The sequence below is a fragment of the Anguilla anguilla genome, chromosome 9 (assembly GCF_013347855.1).
Source record: "Anguilla anguilla isolate fAngAng1 chromosome 9, fAngAng1.pri, whole genome shotgun sequence".
Lineage (NCBI taxonomy): Eukaryota > Metazoa > Chordata > Actinopteri > Anguilliformes > Anguillidae > Anguilla > Anguilla anguilla.
The window spans coordinates 9584376-9601908 of record NC_049209.1 but is presented as its reverse complement, the minus strand read 5'-3'; the positions used below and the strand labels follow the sequence as shown (position 1 = coordinate 9601908).

Sequence of the window (17533 nt, the reverse complement as noted above, 5' to 3'; positions counted from 1 at the left end):
TATTTATTTATTTTTTTCATTGTCAAATTTTCCGGTCACTTTTTTCATAAATGGGCATGGAATTTCCACGCAGTTCACAGTTACATTGCTTAGTCTCATGTGTCAGACATTATTTCATTGTTATAGACTGTAATGTGCTACAGGGGCACCATGGTCTGCAGGTTTCACTGTAATATCAATTTGTTAGTTAATCAGGTACATTGTCATTCTCAGGGTTGAGTTTACAGGCTAATGTGAATGTATTGTTAAGAAATGGTACTGTCTTCACTTTCTAAAAGGCTGCAGATCTCTATTGATTGACTGTTGCAATGAGGAATGCTCTGCATGTTCCTCTGCTTCAACAGCCTTTACTCACTGCTGGTCACATCTGTGTTCTTCCCACAGCACTTCATACATTGAGGAAGGCTCCTCTGTGATTCAGGGGAGCAGGAGCAGGCCCTGCCTCGTGGTCATGGTATTATAGTTTAGCTAGCATCGCTGTTAAGAAGAATCCATGGCTCCGGCAGCCGGTAAAACGCACTGGCATTGTTTAGATTCTGTCTTTAGTTTGCTGGAGTGCTTGTGTGCCACCCTCATGGGGGTGGGAACTCAAAGGACAGCAGCACCTTGGGTGAAAGGGGCAGGAAGAGAGCGAAAGCGATTGACGTCGCTCACTGTCATTCACCTGGAGGAGTGAAGGGAATTTTCACACTGATGGTGTGTGACAGTGATTAAGAACTGTGCGAACACAGATGATGTCATGATATGCGTTAGATACAGACTACCAACATGAGCTTGTGGGAGAAGCTAAACACTTTAATTGAAACAGTACAATGGTTTAAACAGCACAACAGTGCACTATGTTTGGGTTAACAATTATCCTCCAAAACGGCAGAAAAATCACAGAAAGCACTAAAAACAGGAAATCATAGAAATGGATAACAAATTGGGAAAGTAATGAACCTTCAAAACAAAAACAAAAAAAGTCAAACCAATGGAGTCTGTGACTTCCGCGACATACACAGAGCCTGAATTGTGACATTTCCTGCAGCTCTTTGGTGTGATTTGGAAACCTACAAGTTACGCCGCCAGCTACGAGTCATGCCTTATCACGTCCAGCCTTTTTCTTGCAGTCTTCAGACTGATCGTTCTCTGTTGTCCATTATGGTGTCATGAGATGGGCTGTGGCTTCAGGTATTTATGTGTTGGGTTTAGAGAGCCATATTTGGAATGAGCAGCCTCCCTGAAGCTGCCCTCTAATTAAATGAATTTTGCCTGATGAAACGGCATTAGACTACCAGCAGATTGCTTATACCTGCCATCTGCCAATTGCTTTTTATTGCATTTGTCAGACATTTGGCAGAAAACTGGATAACTAAGGCATGATGACTTGGGTACATGCTGACTAAATGACAGGAAGTAAAAATCACACTTTCAAGTGCTGTTCTGAATTGTAGGCACCACAGGACACTTCTGACTAAGGGGCCTTCGTTTAGCCAAATTTTAAGGTAGCATCAGCTGTATTCTTCACCGTGGATATCCCATAAATCTTTGCGCCAACCTTAAAATGTTAGCCTAATGTCTGTTAAAGCATTGGAGGCAGGCATTACTGTCGTGATCAGGCAAGGACCCAGGGAGGTGGTTTGCATGTGTAGTGATTTCACCAGGTGATCTAGTTATGTCTAAATATACTTTTCTGTTATAATATAGGCCTACATTTTAGTAACAGGCTGGATGTTTTGTAACTCACAGAGCTTTCCAAAACTAGTTGGTAAATCACCATGATGGTACTACCCCATAGAACTATCTAACGTACCTTAGCCAGTGAACTGTGCACTCAATTGATCATGAAAACAAGACCAGGTTAAAACCTAGTATATGGCTGGACCAAACCGGCCGACGTCACAGACATGCGTGGTGTAACTCTATCATTCACTCAGTCAGTCAGTCAGTCAGTCAGTCAGTCACAGACATTCACGTTTGTAGGGCTGGCCCTACTGTTGCAGTCCAGCCAAAAATTGTTTTACAAAAAATAGTTATTTCATTCACTGAGCGAAGTTGCTAGCTAGTCATAGAGTTTGTTTAAAAATGTATGTATATTTTTTTCCTTCAGCTGTCAGACTGTAAGCCTCTATAGTGTAAACATTGACTCTCAAGCAATGGGTTTTGCTTACGCTTAAACTCATTGCTCCAGACTCCACTTGTTCAAGTAAGGAAGTCTTTTCAATTTGTTTCACAATCACAAACTAGGCTATCGGTTTAAATAATACATTACGGACAGGTTGTATGGTACAAAATAAAGTGTGTGCTTAAGGAAGTGAGCATGAAATTAAAACTAGCTAATTAACACAAAACGGTCAAAGAAAACGGCATCAAGGCTATTTAATTAAGCAATTAGTAATGCTAACATGTTTGATACTTATCAGCTGTTTATACGATCTTGTACAAGTGGGGGAGCGATTCGGAACACTAAATGCATTAACTTCAAAGCCAGAGAAAATAACTTTCTGGGACTGTAAGGAGTGAGACTTAGGATACATGCAGACACGTTCTAATTTATTGTATTAATCTTGTAAAAAGAATTTGTTATGATTACAAGTTTAAACAGTACTAGAATTACATTTTGTTCAAGCATGTGAAATAACATAAAATTTAGCATCAAGACACGATCATTATGAAATAGCCTATATTTTCTCATTAAGACGGTATTACTCTTTTTGGTGTTTATGTTTAGGTCTGTCTCTGCATGTCTTTGTCAAGTGTGTATGGGCTAACGTCAAGGCACTCAAAAAACTAAAATGATATTGTGAGCAGATGATTTGACACAGGGAGCTGTTCATCCAGTAAGGAATTCTCAGGTAGTTTTCCTCCTTCCAGACATTGGTTATATGTTGTGGCCTTTGGCTTTTCCTTTGGATACATTGCTGATATTCTTCATGTTTATGCTCTGTAGCAAGTGCCTCCAGTGGAAGCATGTGTTTGTACTCTTAAGGTTGCTGTGGGCTAGCCAAGATGGGGTGCCTGAAGCTTTGGTATCATTATGGATTCGAGGAGTTGAAAACATTTCGCAACATGATTCATTTTCGGCATATTGATTTAGCATGCTCCCTGTTGATGCTTTTAATAATCCACTTCATATGTATAGACGGCTCAGTTATACTAATATCCAAATTAACTAAAGGTGTGCTGAAGCAGTAGTAAAATGTGTGTTCATCTTGTACATCTAAAAATGTTATTTGTCTTACTAAATACAATTGGCTGTTGAAGATTTAAGTAAACGCCTATAAAATTGAAGAATTTTAAATTTTAAAGATGCACAATTCTGGGTGCCACAATACTAGCATGGGTGAGACCTGAGGCAATTATTGTGACAATATATCCATTTATGAGAAACTTTCTATTTTGTAAGCTGTGTGTAAACATGTTTTCAGTGCGTCTGTAAAGCCGCAAATAAGACGATGTACATTTTCTTTTCCACAATAGGCTTCCCGTGAAGGGGCACAAGGACATTCAGTACACAAATTATGTAATAACGCATCAAAATGTACAACAGTGCGGTGGTTTATATGAGTGCAGAGTCTTTCTGAGCTTGGTGAACAGTAGCTTATAATTTAGTGTTTTATGCTTTACAGTGTTTCCCCTAGATTTTTATTCAGGTGGTTTGGTAAGCTCTGCAAAGCTACAGGTGCCATCATTGCATTATAAGGGCGGCAGTGTAGTATAATGGGTCAGGAGCTGATCTTGTTAGCTAAAGGTCACAGGTTCGATTCCCAAATAGGACACTGCCATTGGACCCTTGCGATGTAAAAAGTTGTGTAAGTCATTCTGGATAAGCGTCTGCTAAATGCCTGTATGTAATGCACCATCACGGGGAGATGCTACAACAGCGCAAGAGTTGTCATTGACAAACGCAGTGTACATCATTTTTTACTGACTCTGGCATACAAGCATTTGAACCCCCCCGAGCTCCCGCTGTATAGAGCTCCCGCCATACAACGAGCTCCCACTGTGTAGAGCTCCCACCATACAACAAGCTCCCACTGTATAGAGCTCCCACCATACAACAAGCTCCCACTGTGTAGAGCTCCCACCATACAACAAGCTCCCACTGTATAGAGCTCCCACCATACAACAAGCTCCCACTGTATAGAGCTCCCACCATACAACAAGCTCCCACTGTATAGAGCTCCCACCATACAACAAGCTCCCACTGTATAGAGCTCCCGCCATACAACAAGCTCCCACTGTATAGAGCTCCCGCCATACAACAAGCTCCCACTGTATAGAGCTCCCGCCATACAACGAGCTCCCACTGTATAGAGCTCCCACCATACAACAAGCTCCCACTGTGTAGAGCTCCCGACATACAACAAACTCCCACTGTACAGAGAGCTCAAGAATACATCTACTCTTAGGCAATATGTCAGAGTTTTTCTTAACCTTTTCAACCTAAGCTGTATAGGTGCAGGCATGACTATACTTAGCCATCAGGACAACCAATTAATTGAAAGGCCAGGATCAGGCAAGGGATTAGAAATTGTATAATGCTTCTGATAATTTTTTTATTAATGACTTAATCAAAATGAAGCTTCTCCTCTCGTCTCTCTTGTGATGATGGGGCGAGATATTGCCGGGAGGTTTCAAGTGTAACTGCAAATTAAATGTTGAGGGGCTCACACACCTCTTTCCATTGCTGGTGCTCTTTATGTGTCTGAGTAGCACCTAGCAGTGTGTGGGCGACTCCCAGCAGTTCACACCTATTGTATCTAATCAATCGCCGCAAATTAGACAGCCCTGGTCAGACAGAGAATTACACTGAAGGTATTTTTAAAAGCCAGTGCCTGATGTGAAGAATTTCTCTGCAGCTCTGAAAGTGGTGTGCTTCCGAGCCATTGTTAAAATGAATCGGAGAGGAAAACCTGGAAAAAAAAATACTTCTGTAATGAAAAACATCCGAATGGAGGCTGATTTGGACATTTAAACAGCATGCAAACCAAACATTTAGCATTACATTTTTTAAAACGCTGTTGAAGTTTTTGTATTAAGTTTTATGTTAACATTAATATACCATGATACTATGGTTGAATAATGTTTGATTATTCGCAACTCCACGATTTTAGATTTGTAACCAAACAATTGGATACACATATGGTTGAAGTGCACATTCTCAGCCTCTATTTCTGGTATTTTTTGTATGCTTTGTTTTCACCGTGTAGAAATTGCAGCCCTTTCTGTACATACCCCCCATTTCAGGGCACCGTAATGTTTGGGAGATATTAATGTTTTGTGAATGAAAGTGCCCATGTTAAGTACTTTGCATATCCTTTGCATGCAGTGACTGCATGAAGTCTGTGACCCATAGACATCGCCATACAGCACAAGTTGTGAGGCTTTTCCTTAAAACACTGTGCTGTTGAAGGAATACCAGATGCATCCTTTGAATATTCCCCATTCTTCTCAGTTGCACTATTTAATTGAATAAAAGAAAAAATTATAAATACCTTCTCCCCTTGGATAGACCTGTGTCACTTTGCAATTGAGTCCAGCCCAAAATCATTGATGACATTGGTTTTACCCTCAAAATGAAATGTTTAAAATGATTAAATTGTTTGATTAAAAAAGTGCACACTATGTAACTGTTGCATATGAGAGTGACTTATATGAGTTTATATGATTTCTTAGTCAATCCAATTAATTTTCACTAGTTTAATGTCAATAACAAGATATTGCTGCCAAAACCAAATTTTCATGATAATAATTTGAAGCATAATTAAACATTGATATGACTGTTTCATAATCTTTAAATTTACTGAGCCAGATTGTTGTGATAATGCACTCTTCCTGGCTTTAGAGTGACTAAGGGAGATTATAGTGATAATGAACTCATACCCAGTCCTTTAAGTGTCTTTGGGAGATTTGGGTGATAATGAACTCTTACAGTCTTTAACAGTGATTTAGGGAGACTGGTAATAATGGACTCTTACCCCGTCTTTGAAGTGATTTAGGGAGACTGTGGCGATAATGCATTCTTCTCCTTTATTTAAAGTGACCGAAGAAGAGGAACAAATCTGTTATTGTGTGCCATCCTGGCGTATGTTCACATGACTGGGCCTGCACAGGCTGGTAGGTGGGAGGATGACCAGTGCCCCCTGGCGTGCCTGACCAGGCTGGGACCAGGCTTCCGCTTCTCCGGTGACTGATTCCGGTGATTCACCTTGTCTGCTTCAAGGTTCTGACAGATTGTGATAGAAGCCTGTAAACAAAGAAGCAACAAAGAAGTGTAGGCAGGCACATAAAAGGGACTACTAGGATTATTTCCTCCTGATGATTATAAAAGCATGTGTTGGTAAAATCAGCTGGTGTAGTGCATGATTGGAGCAAATAGCTGCAGATTCTGCCCCCTGCTGGACCTGGATTGAAGTAGCCCTGCTGTGAAGGTTTAACCCTCTTGTGTCTGTGGAGCTCCCTGTCCAGACATAAGACATGCAAAAAGATGCCCCACCAATCTGAGCTAGCTTCAGATGTAAACACACTTCAGTTTTATCGATGGAAAAACTGTGTTGGACGTAAGTGAACGAAGGGAACGGTGCACAAAGGCTGAATTTGACTGCAGTTGATTGTGGTTGAGCGCCATGACGCGGAAGTTCCCGTTTCTTTCCCATTCTGTGCCATATGAATTCTGATACCACGCAAGACAACATGGCAGTAGATTCACTGGTTATGTAGCCGATCATTTAAAAACATGTTTTTGCTTTACTGAATCCAAGAGTGAAGAAGGCCAGATAAATCTGTAAATATTTCTCGCAATCTGCCAAAATGTGGCTGGCCAATATGGTATAAATTTAAAGAAGATACCAACTTGGTGCTACTGTGAGCTTGCAAACCTCCAGGATATTCTCTTGCATTAATAATGTGTAATCGCCTCAGTGACCCAGCTTCTGATTGACATTCAGAAAGGCAAAGTGAATGTAGCTTCCATAACTAGAGCCTCTTGGACATACACTACATGGACAAAAGTAGGTGTACACCTGACATACAACATCTCATTCAAAATTATGGGCATTAATTTGGAGTTGGTCCACCCTTTGCTGGTATAACAACCTCCACGTTTCTGGGAAGGCTTTATACTGGATGTCAAGTCAAGTTCTTCTACACTGTTTTCGACAAAACCATTTCTATATGGACCTCCCTGTGTGCTTGGGGGTGTTTGTGAGGGCAGCTAGTAATCTGTGCCATTTTGTGGTTTTTCATAAGAAGCTGCACGGTAAGGAGGTCTGTACCTCCTGTCTATGGGTAATAGTCATCTCCCATTCATCTTAGAAATGTGTATATGTTGATGTTTTATAGAGGAAGTCATGTAGAAGAGATTATTGTACAGGGATAATGATCGTTTTTATTCCTAAACATGGGGTGAATGACAATACTGAACAGGGATCATTAAGATTATTCAACCACTGCCCATCTCTGGTGTCCATATAGTACACAGTTGGTGTGAAATGCAGGAACTGAAGAAGTTTGGGGAAGACCAGCCTCCCATGTTTTTGGCATTTGTGAGGTAACAGGGCTGCAAAGTGTGACACAAGTGTTGCATTTGCTATTAAAAAATGTAGTGCGAACATTTTTAATATTAAATCTTCTGTTTGTGTGTGGCTAAATTCCAGACTTGTTCTGATATCTGTTATCTCTGTACGTTAAACTTAGTAGCCTAATGCAAGCCATATATAAATTGATACAGAGACACTAACTGCTGTGACTGTGGTGGAACGTTTGTTTATTTAGTACTTTATTTACTGGTTTATGAGTTGCATAAGATGCAAAATATTTCCTATTATTGTGCCTTTTGTAACATTTTTTGCATATATCTTTATCCTGTGTTCAACTGCAACAGGTCGCTTTGCTATTTTTCCACAAGTGCATAATTACAATTTTCCTTTGGCCTATAGTACACTATTTTTATTTATGGGTGTGAGTTAAGTGGGACTGAATAATTTGATTGAAGATCTTTGGATGTGGTTACATACGCACTGATTTCAACAGAAACTCGACATTTCACCTTAAACTGTTATTGCAGGAGTAGCATAAAAATAGTGTGTGTGAAATCTGGAGTGATTGGATTTGAACTTTGCATTTTTACATGAATATCTGACTACAGTTACACCTGGAAAAAATCACCAGAATGGCTGGGTCTCAGCGGTGTTCTTCAGTGCAGACCTGCAAAAACAGCCCATTTGAAGAACTCCTGCCCTGGGTTGTAAGTAGACCTTGTTTGAGACATACAGGAGAGTTGGTGAGGACTCCAGTAGCTGTTTGAGTCAAACTAAAGAGACGCATTACTGCAATCAGCATCATTACACGCTTCCCTAGTGTGCATGAACAGGATGGATTCTCCGGAGGAACATAACTATACTTACTTTACACTCCAGTAGGCCTGAGGCCACACTGGGGCTCCGTTGGTTCCTTTACGAAAGGGGATCGCATGGACACACCAGTGTCAGAATAAGGCTGTTTTCAAATGTGACTTGCAGCAAACCTTTGCTTATTTTAATTTCTTTGTCTCTTGCTCTTTGCTGTAATGACTGGATTTCTCTTTTGGCTGAATTTTTTTTTGTTTGAAAGATTAGTTTAAATGTTATGTTACTTTGACAGTCCATTGTGCTGCACTGCAAAGAAATGAATGACATTTCTGCGAATCTCCAGCCTTCTCCAGACATGGCTCATTAGGCAGAGGTTATGGATTTCACTAAAACCACTTACTGTTGTCAGATTTTGGCTGTGGAACAATGCATTAGAACCGAAGTGTCATGAATACTGCCCAACCCCATCACTAACAGCAGAGCTGTATGTTCTCTTTTTCATTCATCTAAATTTGTCCACCTCATTTCTTAATTTCAAAAACCTTGGTTTAGGTAATGTTTGAAATCTTGTGCCTAAGAGTTTTTGATGATTCTTTGGTTTTGATTAAGATTTTTTGTTTGTTGTTGGCTGCACGTTTGAAAATAATTGCAATTCGAAGTGTGCTCTGTCCAGTGCCTGTCTGTACTGGTGCCCCCCCAGCAGAGGAACAACATTCTCATGTTGGTTAAGACAGCAGAATTGTTGGCCATCTTCGGGCCAGACTGAAGACTCACCTCTTCAGACTGCATTGTGGTTCCCCTCCCAGCTCGTAGCACTTCCACCTATTGTGTTAATTCAGGTCTTGGCTTTTTATTGTCTTATGTTCTCCTCTTAGCGCTTGAATCTGTATCTTGGTTCTTGGTTAACGCAGTTAACGCTAGTGCTTTGGTGATGTTGCATCTATACACAGGAAAGATCTGGGAATGTTGTTAGCCAGGTCTGGCACTATGGCTCATGTTAATCAGGTGAATTCATTTCTGTTCTCTTTCATCTATGTAACCCTGGATAAGAGCACCTGCTAAATTAATATAATATAATGTGCTGGGTGGGTTACCTCACTGGACGTTATCGGTCGTTAATTGTGTTTTTAATACTTTACCGAGGTACGGGGCGTAGCATTTTTTTTGTTTTAGCTGCAATGAATTACAGTTATTACATCAAAGTCAACATTTGGCACATGCTCACTAGTACGTGTATTTAATGTTGAATCAAAAGCTACTAATTGCTGTTTCCATTTACAATATTATGTCACAATAGATAACTGTCAATTGGATGAAAAATGCGTATTTTCTTTCTAATTATGTGATTGTGTCATTTTAGTCATGTCCAGATTCTGACTTTCCCTGAAATTTTAGTGCAAAGCAATAAGATCAATATGTTCTGGACGGTGTTCTGGAAGCACTTATCTTTTGAGGTGTCTCCTCTTGTCACATACTATTGTGTAACTGTTGTTTACACTGCATTCTATTGGAAATCTATATGTTTCCGATCAGTTGCCTCAAACCTTATTTCCTTGGTGACTCCATATTACCATGACTACAAAGCAAAGTCAGGCTGAGTGTTGAAGTAAAATGAACCTTTTATAGACAGAGCTATAAAAGAAAAAAAAATCTACCATTTATATTCACAGAGGAATGTGTTTTTAAATCAAAGTCTCTAGATGGTGTAATGAAAGGAGATTACAAAAAAATTCATCAAGATTTAATTTTAGCCATGTATACTTTCAGTTGGCTTCAAAAATTGAGAATTTTTTTCTTTTTGATTGCAGTGGTTATGGATTAAACAGTAGTGGCTATTGTCTATGTCGCTGTGGATAATAGTGAACTGCAGTAGTGGTCATACACGGTAAAATGCCTAGTGTTAATTCAGCTGTAACAGAGTTGAATTAACACTGGGCATTTTACTGTGTAAGTGATATGGGCAACATTTTACAAATATACATTTTTCTATAGACTTGACAGTCTAGTGCCTTAATTAGGCTATTGCAGATTGAGAAATTATTTTAATTTCAATAAGCAATGTGCCCTTCATCAGATTATATAACAGCCAAGTTAAATCGTAAGATTTCATTAACCTTCTCAGTGGTTGGGGGGATGCTGGGTGGCTCATCCAGATATGGCAGAGTTCTAGTCTTTCTGCTTGGATGGTCCCAGTGGTCCCAGAGCAAATGAACCATACTGTCTGTGGCCGGTAGTCTCATAGAACGATGTATAATTGGATGTAGCATTTCCCAGGGTTAATTAAGGAGGCTTCAGCTGGCAGGGATCCACCTCTTATTGCTCTCTAGTGACCCCCACTGGTCAACCAGATGCCTGCAGGTCTTCCTGTTAAGCTGCACAGGAAGTACTGTGTCACCTCATCTCTGTACCAGGCTGATGTGCAAGCTGCAGTGTGGTAAGAAGCAGCACTTAGCATTGCGTACTTCAGAGGAGAGCATATTGTCTGCACCCTCCTGCATCGAAAGCCCAGGCCCTGTTATGAGAGCTGACAATGATTCAGGATTCCAAATTGAGGAGAAAAAAGGGGAAAAGCACAAATGAGAAATAAAGAACTTCTCAAATGGTCATCATCATCTCTACTAATTGTGAGCAGGTAAATTATATGAGCAAAAAAAAAAATTTACCTTGAATTGTAAAAACACCCTGGCCCATGCAGTAAAGATTTGTTCCCCTTGGGCTTGTGGCCAACCTGGAAATACACAGATTGTGCAGGCTTGCCTGACACATAGGGGGACCCGGCACTGAAGATGCTACACCATATAATGTGGTCAGTTACCTTTCCAGTGCCTAAATAAGCTCATTTGTTTTGTTTTGTTTTTTTCACAGGAGTTGCCTGTTCTGCTGTACTCCTCTACAGTACCCTCCAAAAGTATGGTAGTAGAGTGAAATTTTTTATTTTCGCTATATACATAAGCCATTTAGATTTGAGATCAAAAGATGAACATGAGGATGCAGAATAGGCCACTCCTGTAGAAAAAACAAATGAGCTTATTTTGGCATCAGAAAGTAATTGCCACATTATATGGTGTTGCATCTTCAACAGTGCAGGGTCCCCTACCTGCTAGGCATGCCTGTGCTTTGGCTGCCCTTCACAGGCAGGAAACAGAGCCAAGGCCTGGCAGCAGCCCAGTAGCTGCCAACTACAGTTGCCTCTGGGTACCAGACTTATCCCATTAACCAGTGCAGTGAGCACCATGTTGGCTCACAGCATGGTCCTCTACAGCTTTGTGGTCATGTTATAGAATGGTGGGTGGAGGGAGGCATGTGCTTTTATATACAGTATACTCAGTGCTGCAAATATTGTATAGGTATTTGCAAAATTTTTTTGAGAATAATTTTTGATGAATGATTTATTGGATTTTTGTGAGTGTATTTCAGACAACAATATTAATTATTAAATTTTCTTACTGTGGTAAAGGTTTTGTACATGAGTCACCAGAAAAGCAGAAGAGTTCTTCCTGGCAGAAAGGCATCTCTGTTGTTTAACCTTTTTTCCCTCCCGGAGCTGTTGACCTTAAAGGTGATTCATCCTGAACACAGAATATGTTATCACAGGCCTTCTCTAATAACAGGGACTGTGAAACACAAACAAACTCTGTAAACACCACAGGGGTAGAGAGGACTCTCTCAGCCAGCCTTGCCTGTGGCAGACCTGCTTACTCTGAGCCAGTGCTCCTGGTGCTCTGCACTGATGTAATGGCTTAATTAGAGGGACTCCATAGTTCCTGTCATAGGGCTCACTGCCTGGGATCTGCCTCCACATAGGACAAACCCCAATCCAGCACAAAGATGGGTGAGATGGAGGAAGGCAGCACCACAGGGTTTGCCCTGAACAAATTTCATTGCGCATCCTCCGCTCCCCTGCAGGTGTAGCAGGGTGATCGACAGGGAGCAGTGGATTTGGCAGTGACCGGCCCACACATTCACCAAACAGGTGACATGTTTCACATCATACCTCCCGGAACATACAGTATGCACTGCTATTCTTTTTCAGTCCACCACCTTTAGGACACATCTGTGTGAGGACAGAGCAAACCCCGAGAGAGAAAGAGGGATGATTCACAGTTTGTTATGTGTTAAAAATGGGCCTGTGATGTGTTTTCTCCAGCAAGGAATGTAGGCATGTCTATACAGCCATCTGAAGAGGGCAAGCTTTTCAAATCTGCTTCAGTTATGGATCTGAAGGTGTGATTTGTGCTTGCAATTTCAGCCTCCTTCAGCATATCACACCATTGGGCTTAATAATGCGCTACCTCTTATTTTGGCCTCTGCACATCCTAATTGCCTTGTCAAGTATACTTGACTGTAGTTTGAGGGAGCAAGCTTGAGTGTGTGGGGTACGATGATAGTGTGAAAATGAACTCTCTCTAGTTTGTCACTGCCCTCCTAAGACAAATGGAATGTTTGTCAATGCCTAAGCTTTGCCGGCTTAGCATGAGGCCAGGCTGATTGCCATAAAACTGCTGTGATCATTATGTGTTAATATGGTCATGCAGGTTTCCTGACTGATGTGTTTGCAGCTTTGGGAGTGAGGACCTTAGCTCATAGTTTTACCTCAGAATGGAGGAAACAGGATGATAGTTTATAGTCAGTGGGATCCTTTGTTGGCATGCCTGTGGAAAGAGCCTTTTTCCCCGAGGTCTGAATCGTGTCTGGTGATAATGAGTCTAACAATAGCCAGGAAGTTAATAAGAGCTTGGGATTTACTGTGTCATCGCTTGGCCATTTACCCTTGTTCGTGTCATGTAGAGTCGCTTTATGTTCTTTGAGCAGGATAGGTGCGAGATAAGTGTTGAGAAACACTTGTTTTATTTAACAAGTTAATGGCATAGGGTTCATTGAGCTAACTATATGGATCATTTAACAGTACAGTCTATATATACACTCCAGCTACAACCACTGTTGTATGTGGTGAGACATTTGTAATGTCATTAATCTCCTCAATCTTTGTATGTGGAATAACTTTTCACAACTTTGCAGGAGATGAAAGATGCAAAGTTGATCTCTTCTTTACTGGCTCTGGCATATGGTTGGACTAACTAAAAAGTAAAATCAGAATAGAAACATTAACTGATACGGAGTAGGTAAAATAAGATCAAAAATAAAGTGAATGGGGAAGAGCCCAGAAACTCACCTGCCATCTTGCTCAACTGGCGACATGAACTACTTTCAGTGTCAAACTGATGTGTCAATAAATGGTTTTGATCTATTTATCTATTAATGATTGCATACTTAACTACCACATTCCCTTGAGATGGATAGATTCTTTGGATCATGAGCAGTTCCTTTCTTCATTTGTTCCTGAGCTCTACAGTTTTCTTTAATGCACATTTTAGCAAACTCTAACCTGACTGTTCTGATCTTGAAGCTTACCAGTGGTTTGCATTTTTCAGCGAACCCTCTGAGGATATGCTGGTGTAGTCAGCACATCTACTGTATGCCTACAGTATTCATGCGCTCCTTATTCCAACTGTCCGGGCATGCAGCCCTGTGAAGTCGAAATCCAAGTTTATGGTCAGAATGTTTGGAAAACAAACACATTTTTCAGTATTCGGGGGCCAGATTATGCTTTGCTTTAAAGAATACGTCCTAAAAGAACATTGCAAGCCAGTGCAGTGGGTCCTGGCTGGATGTTATGTAAGGCCTCTTATTTGTTTTGTATAGAACTATGCCAGCGGTGAATGGTGTACCCTTCCTTGTTATATTGCTGGAATCTCTAGGAAATGTCAGGTAGTAGCGCAAAAGTATTTACCAATCACTGTCGGCAGAGGTCTCCAGTCTTATCCAGGGAGAGCTTGTGTGGTTTCAGGCTTCTGTTCCACCCCAGCACTAAAACCTCTGAGTGAAATAATCAGTCTTCAGTGAACACTTTTTATTGAGGGCTGCACCTATGCCAGTCCTTTTTGGATAAGTTTAGACACCTCTATTAAGTACCTTCCCAACATTTAACCCCTTCCTCATTCTCTGTCATATTACAGGAGGTTAGAGAGTGATAATGATGCACGAGAGGAATAGAACCAGGCCAAATTGATGGATGTTCTACAGGAAACCAGCCTTGCTGTGCCGGCTCAGAACCCAACACAGTGCAATGGGGTGGATGAGAAAGGTAAGGGACTGAGTTTGGTAGCATGTAGCATGATCTTACTGTCACCTTACTATCATACTTACAGCTTGTTCTTAATGTTACCATTCTGTCATACTGACTACATTGTCTACTTGTCTCCTTATTGTCATACTGACAACATGATCTTCATGTTAACTTGCTGTAATGCTGACAACATCATCCTACTGTCACCTTATTGTCATACTGACAACGTGATCTTATTGTTACCGTATTGTCATGCTAACAAAATTATCTTTCTGGCGCACTTAGTATACATGTCCTTTCTTGTGCTGCTGTCATCTTAAATCTTCATTTTCAGAGACCTAGTGTTCATATATTTACTTGTCCTTCCAACATCTCAGTGGCCATTGCATTCACTAAATGCATGTGGGTCTTATCTCAGACATTGCACCACGGATCCTGGTGAAATCTCTGCCAAGAGATGTTTTGCGTGCACGCAGCTTGCAGGTGGGCCGATATTAAGTAGTCTACATGCTCATTTCTGCAGTTATGTTTTCTGTGCAGATACACTATCCTCCAAAGGTATAGTTCTGGTAGAGTGAAATTAGCTATTTTTGCTGTATATATTTGAGACATTTGGAATTGAGATCAGATGAATGAGACGAATGTAGACAATTTCATGCCCTTTATATGCGTATGTGTTTTACCATTTTACACAAAAAGCTGTTTTTGTAAGTCCCCCTATTTTCAGCTGTGCAAAATTAAGTCAACGAATAAACTAAAAAAAGTAAAGCAATGAAGTCTAATATTTGGTTGCATAGCCTTTAAATGCAATAACGGCATCGAGTCCCATTGACATCACCAAACATTTGGGATCTTTTCTGGAAATGGCTTTCCAGGCCTTCCCTGCAGCAGCTTTCATTGAGTGGGTTTCAGTCTTCAGTCTCCCTTTCAGCAAATGCACGCTCAATTGTATTTAAATTTTGTGACCGACTTTGCTAGTCCAATTTTTCCCGTTCATGATTGCTTTATTTGTGTAGGCAGTGTATTTGGGCTCATTGGGCCAGACTCTCTAAAAATGTATCTTACAATTCTGTTTTTTCTTGAGAGAAGTGTGTATGAAAAGTCAACGTCGGGTGGCTTCTGAACCACCCAAATTTGCTCTTGCCCATGGTACCATTGAATAGTGAAACCGATCGGTTCTTAAATGGCATGCGCATGGCTGGGCATTAGTGATTAGCATAAGGTAATACCCCAAAAACAGAGTTCAACCCAATTTCAATGAATGCGCAAACCCCGCAGAGCTAACTCAGACCATACATTAATGGACTAGGCTAAACTACCTTCCTCCATCTGCGCCATAGCCCAGGACAGTGCCCTGGGCTAGGCTGATAAGCGAACATCTGGTTCTGCTGGCTTGAGAGGCAGTGCTGCTAGTATGCCCCAGCCCACTCAGCAGTCCAGCCCATTTGCATAAATCCTGTGTAATGGACTCCTAAAGTTAGTGTTGCCATATAAGCCCGTAAGCAGCATATAATTTAGGCCTTCCTAATCACCTCAGTGTTGAAGCCGTGAAATAATTATGCAAAAATCCTGTGTAACGAACTCCTAAAGATAGTGTTGCCATATAAGCCCATATACATTTATAATGAATTTACATGCGCATATCTCTACATTTTGACAGTAAAACCTCTTCAGAATGCATATGGTCTGGGCCTTGCTTATCACAAGTCAAGTGAACGTGTGGACTAATTATGGAAAAATCCAGGGTAATGGACTTGCAAAGATAATTTTCTCATATATTCCTATATACAGTTGTAATTATCTTTATTCATCTCCAAAATGGTACAGTAAAACATTTTCTTATATAGCATGCATAAAGTCTGGACCTTTTCATCACAAATCCAGAGAAATTGTGGAATATTATGGATAAATCTTCATTGTATTTTTTTTTGTTGCCATCTTTGAATATATTCAAACTTACTTACTGTATTCAAAGTGTTTTTTAGAAGGAATATTCAAACATCATTTTTGACCAGTGTTGACAGCCCTAGTCTAGTACCATTTATTATTCTACATACCTTATTGTAGTAGCCTATCCCTGTTTGTTTTGCTTTGTTTTGTCTGGATTCAAATATTCTTATTTTCAGAGCAAAACCAAGCCACGTAGGCTAATTACAACCACCAAAATTACCACCACTATCACCACTAGCAGAACCAGAACACAGTCACAATCCTTCTCAGACAAAAGTGGTTTCTGATGCAGTCCTGAAAAGTCTAGATAAGATCTTAACAGCAATGCAGCTTATTTATACAACTTTGACTTCATTACATTCTACATAAAATAATATGTAATAACAAACTTGCAGGCATAAATGAAATGCTCTTAAAGCAGGCCTGAATAAAAGTTAAGTCTCCAATTTTGTGTGGAATTATTTAAATTGTATCAAAATGAATAGTAATTCAACAAAAATTAAAACCATGCCTGTACCTCTTGCTAAAATGCTAACCACTGGCAAATAAGGATGCACATCTACTTTCATTGGGTCATTTGGCATGTCCTCTGAGGGGGGTACATTCAAATTCTGTCAGCTGGCCAGGTTACAATAAAATTCATGTGTGCTATAGATTGAAACCTTTTCTCTAAATGATAAATATATTTTTACAGTGTGTACAGTGTGTGTATTCAGAATTGCATCCTTGGGACCTGTTTAAGGAGAGTGTAAACTAACATCACAGTAATATTTAATTATAGTAAAGCGTTATAATGATCTATATGGGATGATGCATTGATGTGCATTTATATTCCTTTAATGCATTTTTAATGTTCTTCTATTTTAAAACGTATGTTTCTGTGCATTTAGCAAACGATTTCTGGACTTTCAGCAATGGGACCTGTTGTTCATATCTTAAGTGAGAGTGGTCTTAGCCATTCTTACATTTTTCTTTTACCTAAGAAAAAGCCTAAAATAAGAAAACATTGCTGAATGCCAAATATCCTTCTTAACAGCGGTGACCAACTTCTTATGTCGCTTTCTGCATCTGGTCCATTGTCTTGCAGCAGGATGAAGCGACAGCACTGTACATAGCCAGACAA

The 17533-nt window shown here is 40.3% G+C and overlaps 1 protein-coding gene across 4 annotated transcripts in view; it reads left to right on the top strand.

The window, feature by feature from the left end:
* LOC118236242 (neurite extension and migration factor-like) overlaps positions 1-17533 on the top strand; it is a 51391-nt gene that overhangs the window by 21207 nt on the left and 12651 nt on the right. For 3 of the 4 annotated variants that reach the window (XM_035434451.1, XM_035434449.1, XM_035434450.1), the window contains exon 2: positions 14351-14478. In XM_035434451.1, the coding sequence (XP_035290342.1) occupies positions 14403-14478 (76 nt within the window). In that variant the 5' untranslated portion in view covers positions 14351-14402. Of the gene's footprint in view, positions 1-12286; positions 12307-14350; positions 14479-17533 lie in introns of those variants that run through there. The other variant, XM_035434452.1, reaches the window with a different exon arrangement.